Here is an 18,450-nt window from a genome sequence, read left to right on the forward strand (position 1 = left end):
TTTCCTGGGATGGGACGGACCCACCTCTGCGCCCTGCTGTCGAGAGAGAGAGAGCACTGCTCGTTTCGGTGCAAAACCCTTTAAAACGCCGACCACAAACAAAGCGAGGGGCTTGCTCTTCCTCCAGACAAAAGCTCAGAGCTCTGGATCAAAAATACACAGCCAAAGGCACGGCCGGTTTTTGATTTAATGAGGAAAATGCGGCAATTAAAAGGGATAAGGACACATTTCAGTGTTTAGATGGGGTTTCAGGGTGTGTCACCGTGACAGGGCTCTCGCTGCAGCACGGAGGGCACCGCGCCCGCTCACGGCCCCGGGCCCTCAGCCCGCCCTGCCCCGCTTCCCCCGGGCCCCGCCGCATCCCCACACCCCCTCAGCAGGCGCCGCCAGCCGGCGGGATCCCACCCCGCAGCTCCCAGCGACGCGGAGAGGGCCCCGAGGGAAGGCGGCGGCGCTGGGGGAGCCCCGGGACGCGGCCACGGCCCCGCTGCCCCTCACCACCCACCTGGGCTCCCGCCGGACAAAAGGCGAGGGCGGGACGGCCCCACTCGGCCTCCGTACGCGGGTCCCGCCCGGCCTGCGCATGCGCCACCGCCCAAATTCGCACCGCTCGCCCTCCCACCGAGCGAAAGACAGCGCGGGGCGCCGCAGCGCGCATGCGCGCCTCTCCCGCGCCGGCACGGTACGCGCGGCGTGCCCGCAGGGCAGCGGCTGCTCCCGGAGAACGGGAGAACGGGAGGCCGCGGGCCGCTCCCCTCGCTCCCGCCCCGCTTACCGGCAGCGCGCCCGCACCGTTAGTACCGCCCCGCACCGCCCGCCCGCCCGCAGGGGATGAGGCGGCTCCGCGCGGCGCAAGCGCGGGGGAACCCTGGGGCGTGGTTAACGCATGAGGCGGGGCGTGGCGAGTGTGAGGGCGAGGCCTGAAGGGGGCGCGGCCAGCCGCGATCTCCGGGAGCGGCGGGAGGGGCGTGGTTACCGGCGGGAGGGGCGTGGTTACCGGCGGGAGGGGCGTGGTTACCGGCGCGAAGGGCGTGGTTACCGGCGCGAAGGGCGTGGTTACCGGCGCGAAGGGGGCGTGGCCGGCGGGAGGCCGCGGTTGTGGCGGGAGGCGGCGGGGCCGGGTGTGGGCGGGCCGGGCTCCGGCTCCGGTTCCGCTCCGGTTCCGCTCCGGTTCCTCCTCCCGGCGCTGCGCGGGGGGCGGCGGGGAAGCGCGAGGCTCCCCTCAGGGCTGCGCCTCCCCTCAGGCCGCGGCGGGACCCCGGGCCCGCGTCAGGCCGTGCCGTGCCGTGTCGTGCCGGGAAGATGGCCTCTCGGAGGATCACCCGCGACACGTTCGAGGCCGTGGTGCAGGACAAAGTTAAACGGTACCGCATGGAGCGCGGCGATGCCGTGGGGGACTCCATCCATCATTTCAAAGGTAGGGAGGGACGCGGTGACGGGAGCAGCCCGGCATCGCCTGCCATTTATTTGCCTTGTGCTGGTGTTTTTCCACATCCGTTTGGGGGTTTTTTGGTTTTTTTTTTATGGAAGAGGCGAACAGCTGGGTAAAGGACTGGCACCGTAATGGGGGGGGGGGGGGGGGGGAGAAAAAAAATGGGAATTCAGACAAAGGAATTCTGTTCAGCATCGGAGAGTGGGTCCAATTTCAGCCAGGTCTCCAGGGACGTTGCTGCAGGATGGAATTCTGGTGATGGCTGATAAGTTAAATAAATATTGGAGTGCACTGGAAGCCTTTGGGTCTTTGTGGTTGGTGTTATTTTGGGGGAGGAAAGCTCAAAGCAGGGCATTAACCTCGTGAACGTAACACAAAATGTGGTCCCCAAATTATTTTACCTCCTAAATTTGAGATAGAAAATGTCCAACAAGAGGCTTGGAATGCTTTCATGGGGACAGACATTCACAGGAGAGCTTTAAAATGAAATCTGTTATTTTTAGAGTCGTGTGGGCCCTGAAGAAATAATTTATAATTCCTTTTTTTTTTCAAATATTCTTTACTTTCTGAATTGAACTTCTGGGATTGGGGAGCAGGGATCTTGGATAATGAGAAATACCAGAATTTCCTGCAATAATGAGATAATTGTGGTTGAGTTTGGAGAAGACACGAGCTTCTGTCCAGCTGTGGAATTCCTCCTGGGAATCCTGCTCTGGGTGTCAAGGTGGGGACCTCCCAAAGCTTGGGGTTGATGGTCTTGGAGCTCTTTGACAATTTTAATTCTGGGAAAGCTGAAAGCTCAGGGGTTTGATGGTCTTGATGCCTCTGGGACTCCAGTAGAAGATCAAGACTCGAGAAAGTGAGGAGCAAAGAAAAATCTGATTTAGTGGAGAACTTGAGCTTCTGTAGAAGATCCAGACTCGAGAGAGCGAGGAGCAAAGAAAAATCTGATTTAGGGGAGAACTTGAGCTTCTGTAGAAGATCCAGACTCGGGAGAGCGAGGAGCAAAGAAAAACCTGATTTAGGGGAGAACTTGAGCTTCTGTGGAAGATCCAGACTCGGGAGAGCGAGGAGCAAAGAAAAACCTGATTTCGGGGAGAACTTGAGCTCCTCAGTGTCTGTAGGGGTTGGAATATGGGGATGGGAATATCCTGAAGTCAGCTGCGGGGGTTTCCATCAGAAAACGACATTTTGACTCTTTTAAGCCTCGGAATGTTTTCTTTCCCCAGCTCACTCCAGGCCTCTGCCCCGGCCCCGCTACAACGAGAGCTTCCACGACGACGGGAGGTTCCCTCACGCCAACTCCCAGCACGAGGACTGGAGCCAGGACCCCAGGGAAGATTACCCGGGGGAAAACTACCCCGGCCCTTCCTACGGACCCGGCAGCCCCCTGCTCCGCAAGGAGAACTATTTCCACGAACAGTTCTCCCGCCGGGAGCGGGACTTCGGCCGGGATTACGGGCGCCCCGCTCCCCAGAGCCGGGAATTCGGGCGCGGGGCTGCGGCCGGCAGGGAATACGGGCACCACCCCGCTCCCCCCGGCCGGGAGTACGGCCGGGAGTACGGGCAGGATTACGGCCCCTCGGATTCCTGGGAAGCCGGCGAGCCCGAGTTCGGCCCCTCGGATGTTTTGGGGGATTTCAGGTCTCCCGGGCTGATGGAGGAGGAGTACGGAGGCGTGGAAAACCAGGAGTACGAGGCGGAGTTCGGGGCGCCGCTGCGCAGGGGAGGCGTGGGCAGGGGGAGAGTCCTGAGGGGCAAGCGCCTCACCAGGGGGGTGGCGAAGCCCAAAGCGTTCAAAGGAGACCTCAGGAGCCCCCTCAAGAAGTGGAACGTGAAGAAGCCGCAGCCGGGCCCGGATCCCAAAGGCCCGGATCAGGCTCTGGAAGTGGCCGAGCGCCCCGGCCAGAGGCAGCAGCAGCAGCAGCGCCCCGCGCTGCCCCCGCACGCCCCGGCGGCGCAGAGAGCCGTGCTCAGGCTGCCGAAGCCCGCCCACGCCTTCAGGAACCTCAGCTTCGACCTGGTGGACAAGTCCGACATCTTCTCCACCTTCGGCGTGGAGATCATCAAGTGGGCCGGGTTCCACGCCATCAAGAACGACGCCGAGTTCTCGCGGCTCTTCGGGGCCCTCTTCGAGCTGGAGACCGAGACCTGTGCCAAGATGCTGGCGTCCTTCAAGTGCTCCCTGAGGCCGGAGCACAGGGATTACTGCTTCTTCACCATCAAGAGCCTGCAGCACGCCGCCCTCAAGACGCCCAAGGTGGACAACGAGTTTTTGAACATGCTGCTGGACAAAGGGGCGGTGAAGACCAAGAACTGCTTCTTCGAGATCATCAAGCCTTTCGACAAGTACATCATGAGGCTGCAGGACCGGCTCCTCAAGGGGGTGACGCCGCTGCTGATGGCCTGCAACGCCTACGAGCTGAGCGTTAAAACCAACGGCTTCGGCAACCCCCGGGAAATGGCCGACGCCTTCGAGACCACCGTGTCCCTCTGCCGGAAATCCCTGGCTCTGCTGGGCCAGACCTTCGCCCTGGCCTCTGTTTTCAGGCAGGAGAAGATCCTGGAGGCCGTGGGGCTGCAGGAGATGGCTCCGGCACCGACCTCGTTCCCCAATTTCGACGACTCCACGCTGTTTGGGAGGGAGTACATCGAGAACCTGAAGGCGTGGCTGGAGAAGAGCGGGTACCCCATCCAGATGAAGAAGGCAGAGGCGGAAGCCACGGAGCAGCTCCAGACAGCCCCCGGCAGCAAAGGTAACGGGGCTGGGAGAGGCTTGGCAGGCTGTGCTCGGGTTCTGTGGCTCCCCTAGGGCAGGCATTCCTGACTCTGGGGATTCCCAGTGAATCCCAGCCAGGGCTGGGACAGGGAGGGAATTCCCAGTGAATCCAGCCAGAGCTGGGACAGGGAGGGAATTCCCAGTGAATCCCAGCCAGGGCTGGGACAGGGAGGGAATTCCCAGTGAATCCCAGCCAGGGCTGGGACAGGGAGGGAATTCCAGGTGAATCCCAGCCAGGGCTGGGACAGGGAGGGAATTCCCAGTGAATCCCAGCCAGGGCTGGGACAGGGAGGGAATTCCCAGTGAATCCCAGCCAGGGCTGGGACAGGGAGGGAATTCCCAGTGAATCCCAGCCAGGGCTGGGACAGGGAGGGAATTCCCAGTGAATCCCAGCCAGGACTGGGACAGGGAGGGAATTCCCAGTGAATCCCAGCCAGGGCTGGGACAGGGAGGGAATTCCCAGTGAATCCCAGCCAGGGCTGGGACAGGGAGGGAATTCCCAGTGAATCCCAGCCAGGACTGGGACAGGGAGGGAATTCCCAGTGAATCCCAGCCAGGGCTGGGACAGGGAGGGAATTCCAGGTGAATCCCAGCCAGGGCTGGGACAGGGAGGGAATTCCCAGTGAATCCCAGCCAGGGCTGGAGCAGGGAGGGAATTCCAGGTGAATCCCAGCCAGGGCTGGGACAGGGAGGGAATTCCAGGTGAATCCCAGCCAGGGCTGGGACAGGGAGGGAATTCCAGGTGAATCCCAGCCAGGGCTGGAGCAGGGAGGGAATTCCCAGTGAATCCCACTCAGGGAGTCTCTTGGAGTTCTTGTGGTGAAATCAGTTCCTTCCTTCTCTCTCTGGCACACGTTCAGACCTTAAATCCAAGATTTTCACCCCAGTTTCAGCACCTCAGGGCAGGGAGGCCAGGACCAACCTGGAACTGGCTTAATTACAGAGCAAACATTTGCATATATGCAAATCCAGAGGTGTCACCCTCACCTTTAACAGATCCAGGTGCATCCCTTAGGAGCTGTCGCTGTCCCATCACTGAGCTGGGCCACTGATTCCCCTGCCTAAAACATTCCTGCTCATCCTGGTTTTTCCCTAATTCTTCCTGGTTTTATTTCCTGCTTGAGCCTCAGATCCTTTCTCAGGGAGGTTTAGCAGCACTGACAACGAATGTTTGAAAATTTGTCACTCAGCCCTTGGGAGCAGCCTGCAAATAAACTGATTTTCCACAAAACCCTTTTGCTGCAATAAGAAATCACCTTTTTCCAGGGTGGACATGGATGTGGTTTATTTTAGACCAGGGCGTTTTTTAATAATAAACAGGCGCAGAATCTCGGTTAACATTTTGCATTTTCCATCCCATTTGGGGTGGATTTCCAGCAGGTCAGGGAGGGGATCCCGCCCCTCTCCACTCCCTCTGGAGTGTCCAGCTCTGCTCTCCACAGCTCCAGCAGCACCAGGAGAGGCTCCAGGAATTATCTGGGGTCTGGAGCTTGGTGGGGCTGAGCTTGGAGAAGGAAAAGCTGAGAGGGGATTCCCAAAATCCACACAAATATCCCCAAAAAAGTGTCCAGAGGGTGGTGCCAGGCTCCTCCCAGCACCAGGACAAGGGAAGTTAAACCACAACGAGTTCCACCTCTGTTTTGGGAAGGTTTTTTTTTCTCCCTGGAAGCGGCCAAGCTCTGGGAGGGAACCCAGAGCCTCCTTTGGGGCCATCCCAACCCCTCCACACATTCCTGCTGCCACCTGCTCCAGCTTGGATTTGGGATCTCCAAACATCCCTCCCCACCCTGAGCACCCTGGAAAAATTGCAGAGATCAACCCTGTGAAAACACCAAAAAAACCCAAACATTTTTTAAAAAATCTCCCAACATCTCGCTGCTCTGCTGATGAGGATAAAACATGGAGTGGGTTTGTGGTTTTTATTTTATTTTTTTTTTTTAAATTCTTTCTCCCCACAGCCCCCCAACGAGCTGACAGGAAAGTTGTGGACACAATTGAGCAGCTGGTGACCAGCATCGTGTCGGGAACTTTGTCTGCCAAGGACAGGAGCGCCCAGAAGAGCTGTCCCGAATATTGGTGGGTGTGGGGGGATATTTGGAGTAGGTTTAATTAAAACTTCAGCCTTTCACTCACTGGGAGAGATCAAAGCCTGTTGTATTTTGATCAGCTTTTTTTTTTTTTTGGTTGTTGTTTTCTTGGTTGTTTTCCTGGAGCTCGTTATCCCTGCTGTCCCTAGAAAACGATCCTGGTGGCGGCGTTGTTGCTTTTGATGTGCCAATAAATGTTTTTTGTGGAGCCCAAACTCGAGGTGTTCAAAGCAGATTTGCATTTCAGGAGCAAGCTCAGGTGACAGGGAGGTAACAGGGTTTGGAATTCCCGGAGGAACCTTGGGAAAAGGGGGAGCTGGGACGGCCCCAGGTGTGTGAGAGCACCTCTGGTGTGAGAGCTGGTTAATTACCCAAACGATTCCTGTCAAACCCCTCCAGTATTTATTTCCTTGGCACGCTTCCCTTGCTGCTTGTTAGTCCCGGGAATTCAATATTCTCAGCACCATGCTAAACAACAAAAAAAAAAACAAAAAAGGCCCCAAAACCCCCCAAAACCAACCAACAAAAAAACCTACAAAAAAGCTGGATGGCTGAAGGGATTTTTTGCTTTAACCAATGAAGGTTTTCAGCTGATCTTCCCTTTCCTTTCTGTGCTTTTCCCAGGTTCCTGTCCGACGAGGAGAGCCTGGAGTACAAATACTACAAGCTGAGGCTGTCGGAGGTGCAGAGGAGGAGCGTGGCCGGGGAAGGAGCAGCTCCAGAGTCCCTCAGGGCCATGCTCTACGCCAGGAGAGTGGCCAGCATCAAAAGGAAGCTCTTCAAGAGGAAAAAAAAAACCTGGAATCCTCCCTCTGCTCCGCTCCAGCAGGGCCAGGAGGGTGAGGAGAGCAACCACGGGCACGCAGACCGTGCTGTCAGCGGGGACAGTGCTGAAGCACCGAGACAAAAATCTTCCAGGCTCAGCCCAGGCAAAGATTTCCCGGGCAGATTCCAGCCCGTGCCGGCAGAGCCCGGCCCTGGATGTCACCCTGGGCTGCCCAGGTGCCACCAGCTCCGAGATCCCTGCGCCAGCAGAGGGAAAAACAGATCCCGAGGATTTATCGGCGTCCCCAGAGCTTCCCCCGCCTTTGGGCTCTCAGTTTCCTGATGGTGAGTGAGGCTTTGGGCTCTCAGTTTCCTGATGGTGAGTGAGGCTTTGGGCTTAGGCTTGGGGTTTTCGGTGATATTGGGGACAAAAGCCCAAACCCACAAACGCAGGGTTTCGATTCCAAGATGTTAAATCTCAAACTGAACGAGGAAATTCAGATTTAACGGATTTCACGGCCTTCCTTCTCCCTCTGGCACGTGTTTGGGCCTTAAAGCCAAGGTTTGCACCTCAAGGCAGGGAGGCCAGGACCAGCCTGGAACTGGCTTAATTACAGAACAAACATCTGCATATATGCAAATGTGCTGATGTCACCATCACCACTTTAACCAGGTCCAGGTGCAGGGAAAAAAACTCAGAAAAAAAACAAAAAACCAAAAAACCAGAAAAAAAAGCCCAAACAAACAAACAAAAACCCCCCAACTTCTCCTACAATCCAGTTATCCACCCAAAGGATTCCTGCTGGGAAGCCCAAGTATAATTTCTTTTATTCTCTGTTTTGAAGTGGGTAGGTTCTCAGCTGCACTGACCTTCCCAGGCTCTGTTCTGAACCTTTTGTTCCTTGCAGTGGATGCCAAAACCATGGAAACTGCAGAGAAACTCGCCAAGTTTGTGGCTCAGGTAGGACCAGAAATTGAACAATTCAGCATTGACAACAGTGCAGATAACCCCGACCTCTGGTGAGTCCCAAATCCTCCCTTTTTCCTCCCAGTTTTGCTGAAATCTCTGGGTTCAGTTCATTTAGGGACTGAGGATTTTGGGGGGGCAACTCTCCCTGGTGCCTTCAGCACCTCCCTTAATGGTGATTAATGAATTAATGGTGATTAACGATACCTGAAACGTCTCTGGAAAAAGAAACTCCACTTAGGCACGGATGAATTTGTTTCTTTTTTTTGATCCCAATAACCAACCTGAATCCTGAAATAGGGAGTTTTCCAGATGATTCCAAGGAGTTCCTTCTTCCCAGTTCTTCCCAGAGGAATTTGGGAAGCGCTGCTGAGCATCAGCTGAGGGGGCAAAACTCGCTGTTTGTAGGGGAGGAATCCCTCGTTTGTCCCCAAAAACACCTGCAGTGACCGCGCCAAAATCAACCAGATACTTATTCCTAATACCCTACATCATCCCAGATGAAGAAAATCTCTTTTTTGACCTTATTTTCCTTGGATTTTTGTCCTTGTTTCTGTGGATTTTGGCCTTACATTCCCTGGATCATTGACCTTAATTTTCCTTGGATTTTTGACCTTAATTTTCCTGGATTTTGGATCTTATTTCCCTTGGATTTTTGACCGTATTTCCCTGGATTTCAAACTTTAATTTCCCTGGATTTTGGACCTTATTTCCCTTGGATTCTTGACCGTATTTCCTAGGATTTTTGACTATATTTCCATGGATTTTAAACTTTAATTTCCCTGGATTTTGGACCTTATCTTCCCTGGAAATTTCACCTTATCTTCCCTGGATTTTGGATCATATTTTCTCTGGATTTTTGACCTTATTTTCTCTGGATTTTGGACTTTATCTTCCCTGGATTTTGGCCTGTATTCCCCTGGATCTCTCTCCTTAATTCCCTCACCTTTTGCCTTTATTTCCCCTGCATTTTTATTTCTCTCTCTCTCTCTCTCTCTCTCTCTATATATTTTTTTTTTTTAATGATTTCTCCTGGCCCAGGTTCCTCCAGGACCAAACCAGCTCCGCTTTCAAATTCTACCGGATGAAAGTGCAGGAGCTGTGTCCCTCCATCACCTTCAGCCCCGAGGCTGCAGGAGCCACCAAAGCTGCAGGGACAGCCCTGGAGTCCGAGGAGGAGGAGGAAGAAGAGGAAGAGGAAGAGGAGGAGGAGGAGGAGGAAGCTGAGTTTGAAACCTCCCAACCTCCGGAGGACGAGGAGGAGGAGGAGGAGGAGGAGGAGGAGGAGGAGGAGGAGGACGTGCCAGCAGGTAGAAGGGTGACAAACCTAGAGGAAGATTTGGTTTCCAGAGCAGGAGAGGAGATTTCAGGAGGCGAAATGCAGCTCTCCAGCCCCTCTGATGGCGCTGTCCCAAATCTGTCGACACAGGCACCCAGCCCGGCCCCCGGCGCGCGCTTCCCCCGCAAAAGAGTCAGCAGCAAGTCCCTGAAAGTTGGGATGATCCCGGCTTCCAAAAGGATCTGCCTGATAGAGGAGCCCAAAGGTCAGTGGGAAACAGCACAGTTCTGTTTTAGAGAGAAAAAAAGAGAGAATTCAGGCAAAAATCCCGATTTTTAGGTGTTCTGTCGCTTAAAAACATTGCATTTCTCAAATTCAAAATTCAGCAGCAAGCCCCTGAAAGCTGGGATGATCCCGGCTTCCAAAAGCAAAGGTCAGTGGGAAACAGCACAGTTCTGTTATAGATAGAGAAAAAAAGAGAATTCGGGCAAAAATCCCGATTTTTAGGTGTTCTGTCGCTTAAAAACATTGCATTTCTCAAATTCAAAATTCAGCAGCAAGCCCCTGAAAGCTGGGATGATCCCGGCTTCCAAAAGCAAAGGTCAGTGGGAAACAGCACAGTTCCATTTTAGATAGAGAAAAAAGAGAATTCGGGCAAAAATCCCGATTTTTAGGTGTTCTGTCGCTTAAAAACATTGCATTTCTCAAATTCAAAATTCAGCAGCAAGTCCCTGAAAGTTGGGATGATCCCGGCTTCCAAAAGGATCTGCCTGATAGAGGAGCCCAAAGGTCAGTGGGAAACAGCACAGTTCTGTTATAGATAGAGAAAAAAGAGAATTTGGGCGAAAATCACGATTTTTTAGGTGTTTTCTTGCTGGTGATTGCTAAAAATTTGCATTTTTCCATACAAAAATGGAGACAAAATTGACTTTAAATCTTCATTCAAGTGGGGAAGGATCTGCCCCATAGAGGAGCCCAAAGGTCAGTGGGAAACAAACCAGTTCAGTTTTATATTAAAATAACAGAGGGTTTGGGCAAAAATCCCGATTTTTTTAGGTGTTTTCTTGCTGGAGGTTGCTAAAAATTTGCATTTTTTCATACAAAAATGGAGACAAAATTGACTTTAAATCTTCATTCAAGTGGTGAAGGAGAAGCTGAATAGAAGAGCCCAAAGGTGGGTGAGCATCAAAATATTTCACTTTTATATTAAAATAACAAAGAATTTGGGCAAAAATCCTGATTTTTTTAGGTGTTTTCTTGCTGGAGGTTGCTAAAATTTGAATTTTTCCCTACAAAAATGGAGACAAAATTGACTTTAAATCTTTATTAAAGAGGTGAAGGATCTGCCTCATAGAGGAGACCAAAGGTGGGTGAGCAACAAAATATTTCACTTTTATACTGAAATAAAAGAGAATCTGGGTGAAAATCTTGATTTTTTTAGGTGTTTTCCTGCTGGGGATTGCTAAAAATTTTCATTCTTTTCCTACAAAAATGACCCCAAAATTGACTTTTATTGTTCAAAGTAGCAAAGGAGAAGCTGAACGGATAATTTGTGTTTTGGGCCAACAGCAAAGTTCATCTCAAACATCTCCCAGTGTTCTCTGAGTGTATATTGATATTAAATTGGGTATATCTTTAATTTTTAAAATTAATCCTGATCTTTCCTTTTGGTCTCATTTTTCTTATTCCTCCTGTTTTAGGTCCAGGCATTGAGTTAGGCTTGAAATGCATTTTTTGGGAGTTTTTTAGCCTCGGTTTGGAGGTTTTTCTACCAAAATAATTTGAATTTCCAGCTGAATTTTGTGTTTGTTCGCCTTGCAGTGCATGAACCTGTCAGGATTGCTTATGACAGACCCCGGGGCTGCCCTGTCACAAAGAAGAAAAAGGTAAAAAAATTCAAGTTTCTGCCACAAAATCAAACTGAAAACGAGGAATTTTTTGGGGGAAGAAAAAGTTGGGGAAAAGAATTCCAACTTTTCCAGAAAAAATCTGGGCTGAAGCTGTGGCCCCTCTTGGGAAATTTTCTTTTATTTTAGGTTTTCGTCACCAGTGTCAAAATTAAACTTTTTAAAAGGATTTTTTAAAGGATTAAAAAAAAAACAAAACCCACCCAAACTTCCATCAAAAGGAGGAAATTCCTTTTAAAAAACCCTTTAAAAATTCTTTTAAAAAAAGCAAATTCCTTTAAAAACTCACTGAAAAGAAGGAAAACCCTTTACAATAACTCCTTCAAAGGAAGGGGAACTCCTTTTTAAAAAAATCCTTGAAAAATTCCTTGAAAAAGAGGGGAATTCCTTTAAAAGAAAACCTTCAAAATTCCTTGAAAAGAAGGAAATTCCTTCTTAAAAAAGGAAAAAGAAAAAAGGAAATACCTTTAAAAAAAAATCCTTGAAAAGACAGATTTAAAAATAATAATAAAAATAATTCCTTTAAAAGAAGGAAAACCCTTTAAAAATTCATTTCAAAAAAAAGGAAATCCCTCAAAAAAATTTCAATTTCCTCCACGGGGATGCGAATTTCCACGGTTTCCCCGACGCCCTTCCCGGTGTCATAAATCCGTGTTTTTGCCCTTCCCGGTGTCATAAATCCGGGTTTTTGCCCTTCCCGGTGTCATAAATCCGGGTTTTTGCCCTTCCCGGTGTCATAAATCCCGGTTTTTGCCCTTCCCGCTGTCATAAATCCGGGTTTTTGCCCTTCCCGGTGTCATAAATCCGTGTTTTTGCCTTGCTCTTTTGCGCAGAAAGCCAAGGACCTGGAGTTCCCGCAGAAGAGGCTGAGCCCCAGGAACGTGGGGTTCCAGATGCTGCAGAGGATGGGCTGGCAGGAGGGGCACGGCCTGGGCACCAGGGGCAGGGGCATCCGCGAGCCCGTGCGCCTGTAAGGGAAATGGGGGGAACACGGGGGGATTTCATGGGGGAAGAGTGGGGGAAATATGGGGATTTAATGGGGGAATCATGGGGGAAATATGGGGATTTCATGGGGGAATAATGGGGATTTAATGGGGGGAATAATGGGCGAAATATGGGGGATTTCATGGGGAAATAATGGGGATATAATGGGGATTTAATGGGGATATAATGGGGGAAATATGGGGGATTTCATGGGGGAAATAGGGGGGATTTCATGGGGAAATAATGGGGGAATAATGGGGGAAATATGGGGGATTTCACGGGGGAATAATGGGGATTTCATGGGGGAATATGGGGGATTTCATAGGGGAAAAATAGGGGGAAAATGGGGGATTTAATGGGGGAAATAATGGGGAAATAATGGGGATTTCATGGGGGAAATAATGGGGATTTCATGAGGAAATAATGGGGATTTAATGGGGGAAATATGGGGAAATAATGGGGAAATATAGGGGATTTAATGGGGAAATATAGGGGGAAAATGGGGGATTTAATGGGGGAATAGGGGGTTTTTAATGGGGAAAATATGGGGATTTAATGGGGGGAAAATAGGGGATTTAATGGGGGGAAATGGGGGAAATTTAGGGTTCTTAATGGGGGAAATTTAGAGTTTTTAATATGGGGAAGAGAGGTTTTAGTCGGGCAAAATAAAAGGTTTTAATATGGGAAATTGAGAGGTTTTCATATAGGAAAATAGAGGTTTGAGTAGGGGGAAATAAGGAGTTTTAATGGGGGAAAAGAGAGGTTATCACAAGGGAAAATAAAAGGTTTTAATGGGAGGAAATAGAGGATTTAATATGGGGAAAAGAGAGGTTTTAATAGAGGGAATTCCCCAAATTCCCTTTTATCCACAACTGTGTGGCGTTCCCTGCTCCCTCCTCAAACCCTCTGCACTTTCATTCCTGAAAGACCAAAATCAAGATTTTTTCCTTTTTGACCCAAAAAAACCAAACCTAAAACCTAAAATCTCTTCCAGAATTTCCCTTCCCGCCTGATTTTTTCCCCCCAGAATCTCATTTTCCAGCCGGCAATTCACCTTTTACCGGGCATTGAGGGGGATCGTTTCAAATAATTGCGCCCAACGATGCGAAAAAATGATTGAAAAAAAATCCGATTTTTGGTTCTAATGGTGACGTTTTTTCCTCCCCAGGGGCGCAACCTCTGCCGGGGAGGGCTTGGGAGTGGCAGGGGAGGAAAACCAAGAAGATGCTTTCGATATTTTCCGGCAGAGAATGATCCAAATGTACCGACAGAAAAGGGCAAATAAATAGGTAAGAGCCCAAACCAGGCTGGGAAATCCCATTTCACCTCAAAAAAAATCTGCATTTTCCTGCGGGATTTGGGGAAGGTTTTCTGGGCTTTGAGAATCTGCAGGCGCTGAGTGACCCCAAAATCTTCATTTGTTTTAAGTTTTTCTGATTTTTGAGCACCTGCAGGTGCTGAGTGAGCCCAAAATCTTCATTTTCCCCGAGTTCTTCTGGGTTTGAGAGGTGCTGAGCGACCCCGTTTGCTGCTCCCCAAGCTCGGGGAAAAGCTCCAGGAAAATGGAATTAATTCAGAGCTTTTAGTTTAATTCAGAGTTTTTAGTTTAATTTCTCCTCTCTTTCTGCTCTTTTGTTTTCCTCTTCTCCACTCTTTACTTTTTCCTTCTCATTTTCCTTTTTCCCCCTCCTTCTTTTTTCCCTCTTTTATTTCCCTCCTTCTTTCCCTCCTTTTATTTCCCTTCTTCTTTTATTTCCCTCCTTCTTTTTCCCCTTCCCTCTTTTTTTTTTCCCCTCTTTTCTTTTTCCCCCCTTTTTTTTTCCTTCCCTCTTTTTCTTGTTTTCCCTCCTTTTTTCCCACCTTTTCCCCTCCTTTTTTCCCCGTTGCTCTCCAGGCTCTCTTCCATGAAGACCCAGCTCCGCTGCCATCCCCTCCCTCCCTCCCTCCCGTGGTGTCTCTCTGGTTTTTGGTGGGATTTTGGCCTCGAATCCAGCTGGGATTTCCTCCTTCCCCTGCAGGAGCAGCAGCTTTTCCATCCCAAGAGAAGAAAAATGAATTTTTTCTTTTTCCTTTCCCCCCCTCCCCGATTTTAGTGCAAGTAAACCTTTGGTAGAGGAACGTTCAAACCCCTGCAATAAATGTCGAGCTGGACAGTTCCTGGGTTCTGTGATGCTTCACGTTTGGTTTTGCTTGTGACCTTTTTGGGCCATTTGTAAGAGATATGCATTTTTATTTTTAACTTTTTTTATTTTGACTACCATTTTCCGCTGGGGTTTGGAATCCCTGTGGGCGCAGAGCAGGATTTTTCGGGGGCCAAGAGATCTCTTTTGGGGATGGGATTCCTCCCCAAAAATGGAATTAACGCCCGTGCTCAGCCTGGCTCTGATCCCTTCTCCAAGCAAAAATCTTCTCCAGTTCCCGTTTTTGCCAAAATTCGCCTTTCAAGGATCCATTTTGGGGGTAAATCTCCCAAGCTCCTGCATTTTCTCCTTTTCCTGCACCAGATTTCCTGAGGGAAGGGAGCTCCCTCCTTTCTGTGCTCCTGATTCTCCTTCCAATGCCCCGAAATCCCGGAGAATTTCCCTTTTTTTCTTTATTTTTTTTTTTCCTTTTTTTCTGTTTTATTTTCTGGGATTTTTTCCCTTTTATTTTTTTTTTCCCTTTATTTTTTCCCCTTTATTTTTTTCTTCCCCTTATTTTTTTTTCCCGCACCAAAAATCTGCATTTTCCCTTTTTTTCCCCCTTTTTTAATCCACAAAAATCCTGGGGGTTTTGGTGCATCCATCCACCCCCCCCCCCCCCCAGCACCTCCGTGTGCCAGAGCTCCCTTTTTCATCCCCAGGAATAAATTTTTCATTTTCTTTTCAATTCCCTCCCTTAAAACAGCAGAACTTTTCACTTTCCCATCCCTCCGTGCTTTCCTCTTGCCTTTAAATCCAAATTATTTTGGGTTTGTTTTGATTTCTTTGGTGTGAGATAATTTTTTCCTATTTATTTGGGGAATTTTTGTTGGGATTTTTTGGTATTTTTTTGTTGGTTTGTTTTTTTTATATAATTTTTTTAGAAGACACTGCAGCATCCCCGGTGTGAAGATTTAATTATTTCCCAAAAATCAATGTACAATATTTTTTTTTTTTTTTTCCCCTCCTCTTCACACCCCGCTCTGCTTTCAATTTCGTGGTGCCCAAACAAAGCCTGGCCTCAAAAATCCAAATTTTTTTTTTTTTAAAGATTCTTTTTTGAGTTCTTTTTGGCATCTTTCGGCTTCTTTCCTACCCTACAATAGGTACATTTTCTAATTAAAAAATAAAACTAAAAAATCTTTTTAATCCCCTTTTGAATCCTGCATATCTCCAATCAGACCTGAGCGATAAAACACCTGAAAATTGAGAATACGCTCAGAACAACAGCGGGGCCCTTGTGAAATAAATCCAATTTGGGGTTTTTTTGGTTCTTTTTCAATCCAATTTTGGGTGGTTCTTTTGGTTCTTTTTCAATCCAATTTTTGGTGGGTTTTTTTTGGTTCTTTTTCAATCCAATTTTGGGTGGTTTTTTTTGCTTCTTTTTCAATCCAATTTTGGGTGGTTTTGGTTCTTTTTCAATCCGATTTTGGGTGTTTTTGGTTCTTTTTCCGTGACCTTTGTTGGGTGGGAGCCTTGGCTGAGCGCAGCAGGGCTGGGGAGCGTTTGCAGTTCTCTGTGGGCAATAAAATGATGGATGTTCCGATGTTCCGGGAGTTTGGGAGCGTTCCTTGGGTGTGGTGGGGTCGGGGTGGGGAGGGAGGGACCTGAGACCCCCTGGGGACACCTGGGGACACCTGGGGACACCTGGGGACACCCCAGGGTGCTCCAGCCTGGCCCTGGGGCAGCCACAGCTGCTCTGGGAATTCCAGCCCCAAATCCCACCCAAGTTCCTTTTTTCCCAGTTTAATCCATTCCCTATGTCCTGGAATTCCATTCTTTATCCCAAATCCTCTGCAGCTCTCTGGAATCAGCTCCAGGGTTTCCCTGGAGTTTCCCTTTTCCCACCTCTCCTGGGACATTCCAGGGATCCTGGGGCTTCTCTGGGAATTCCAGCCCGTTCCATCTCTGCCCTCACAGCCGGGAATTCCTTCCCCAAATCCCACCCAGGGTCCTTTTTTCCCAGTTTAATCCATCCCCTGGGTCCTGGAATTCCATTCTTTATCCCAAATCCTCTGCAGCTCTCTGGAATCAGCTCCAAGGTTTCCCTGGAGTTTCTCTTTTCCCACCTTTCCTCAGACACTTCCAGGGATCCTGGGGCTTCTCTGGGAATTCCAGCCCGTTCCATCTCTGCCCTCACAGCCGGGAATTCCTGCCCCAAATCCCACCCAGGTTCCCCTTTTCCCGTTCCCTGTCTCCTGGAATCCCGTCCCTCATCCCAAATCCCCTGCAGCTCTCTGGAGCCCCTCAGGCTCTGGAATTGCTCGGAGCCTCCCCTGGATCCCTCTCCCCCTTCCCCGGGCGCTCCCAGGGCTGGAAGCTCCTCACAATTCCCCTCCCTTTGTTTGTGTTTGTTCAAAGCCAGAGAGGAAAAGTCTCGATTTAACGCCGCATTTCCTCTCACCCTCTTCTTCCCTCGTCCGTTCAAAACTCCTGCACGGATCGTTCACCTCTCCCCGGAGCAGCAGAAGCTCCAGAATCCACCGGGAATTGTCTCCAGCTGCTGCCTCTAACCCCAAACTCCCCCCCCGGGCGCCTTTTCTCCGCCCAGGAGCACGAATTCCTTTCCCAAGCGGACCCTGATCCACTTTCCTGTGACGCTGGCTTTGCCCAGTGACACAAATTAATCCTTCAGCAGCTAAAAATACCCCGGGTTCAGCTCCTTCACCTCCGGCTTTTCCGTTTGGAGCAGCTCCTGGGAGCCCCCCGTGCCCTGGAGCTGCTGCTATCCCGGTTTTTGGGGGGAGGTGGAATCATTTCTCACTTTCCCCTTCTCCTTTTCCCTTTATTTAACATCTCAAAACGATTTTTTTCCCCCGCTTTTCTTTTTAATTTTTTTTTTCCTGTATTTTTCCCCGCTTTTTAAAAAATTTATTTTCCCCCTGTCCCAAAAAAATTGTCACAAATCAACGTAAATCCACCTGGATTTATTCCTGAGGTGTGGCCGCAGTTCAGAGGAGAGGAGCTGAAAGTTCAGCTCGGGAAGCGCTGGAAACCGCCCTGCTCCTCTTTGGGGACATTCCTGGAATCTCCAACATTCCAGATAAATCCCCACCTGGAATCTCCAACATTCCCAATAAATCATCACCCTGGAATCTCCAACATTCCCAGTAAATCCCCACCTGGAATCTCCAACATTCCCAACAAATCCTCACCCTGGAAACTCCAACATTCCCAGTAAATCCCCACCTGGAAACTCCAACATTCCCAGTAAATCCCCACCTGGAAACTCCAACATTCCCAATAATTCCCCACCTGGAATCCCCGCCCCATTCCCACTCCGTCCCCTCCCGGCTCTCAGCTGGGTCCCTGCTCCCCCAATTACCCCAATTAAACATTTAAATGTGTCCAACTCCAGGCAGGAGCAGGGCTGGGGTGGCTCCGTGCCTCAGTCTCCCTGGGGTTTGTCCCTTTGTCACTGTCACACGCAGGGAGGGGACAGGGGGCCCCGGGGGATTTGTGCCACCCAGAGATCCGGAAATGGGGCCAGAATTCCTCTGAATTCCGGGGTCACACACGGCTTGGGGACACACAGACAGCCAGACACACACAGACAGTGTCACCTCACAGCTTGGGGACACAGTGTCACCTCACACCTGGGGACACACAGACACAGACAGTGTCACCTCACAGCTTGGGGACACACAGACACACGGACACAGTGTCACCTCACACCTAGGGACACACACACACAGTGTCACCTCACAGCTTGGGGACACACACACACACAGACAGTGTCACCTCACACCTGGGGACACACAGACACACAGACACAGTGTCACCTCACACCTGGGGACACACAGACACACAGACACAGTGTCACCTCACACCTGGGGACACACAGACACACACACACAGTGTCACCTCACACCTAGGGACACACACACACAGTGTCACCTCACAGCTTGGGGGGACACACACACAGTGTCACCTCACACCTGGGGACACACAGACAGTGTCACCTCACACCTGGGGACACACAGACACACAGAGTGTCACCTCACACCTGGGGACACACAGACACAGTGTCACCTCACAGCTTGGGGACACGGCTTGGGGACACACACACA

General features: G+C 50.2%; 1 protein-coding gene across 1 annotated transcript; it reads left to right on the forward strand.

Moving 5' to 3' along the window:
- Positions 1-1,250: 1,250 nt before the first annotated feature.
- Positions 1,251-14,884, forward strand: LOC120748359 (SURP and G-patch domain-containing protein 2-like). The gene is given in 11 exon segments (XM_040054497.2): positions 1,251-1,417; positions 2,662-4,188; positions 6,170-6,287; positions 6,923-7,085; positions 7,087-7,408; positions 7,972-8,083; positions 9,072-9,574; positions 11,131-11,195; positions 12,050-12,186; positions 13,369-13,489; positions 14,095-14,884. Coding segments are annotated over 10 exon segments (3,183 nt in total). The 5' UTR covers positions 1,251-1,302; the 3' UTR covers positions 14,095-14,884.
- Positions 14,885-18,450: the final 3,566 nt, after the last annotated feature.

This window comes from Hirundo rustica, unplaced genomic scaffold (genome assembly GCF_015227805.2).
Source record: "Hirundo rustica isolate bHirRus1 unplaced genomic scaffold, bHirRus1.pri.v3 unplaced_BUSCO_420085at7742, whole genome shotgun sequence".
NCBI classification, from domain to species: Eukaryota; Metazoa; Chordata; class Aves; order Passeriformes; family Hirundinidae; genus Hirundo; species Hirundo rustica.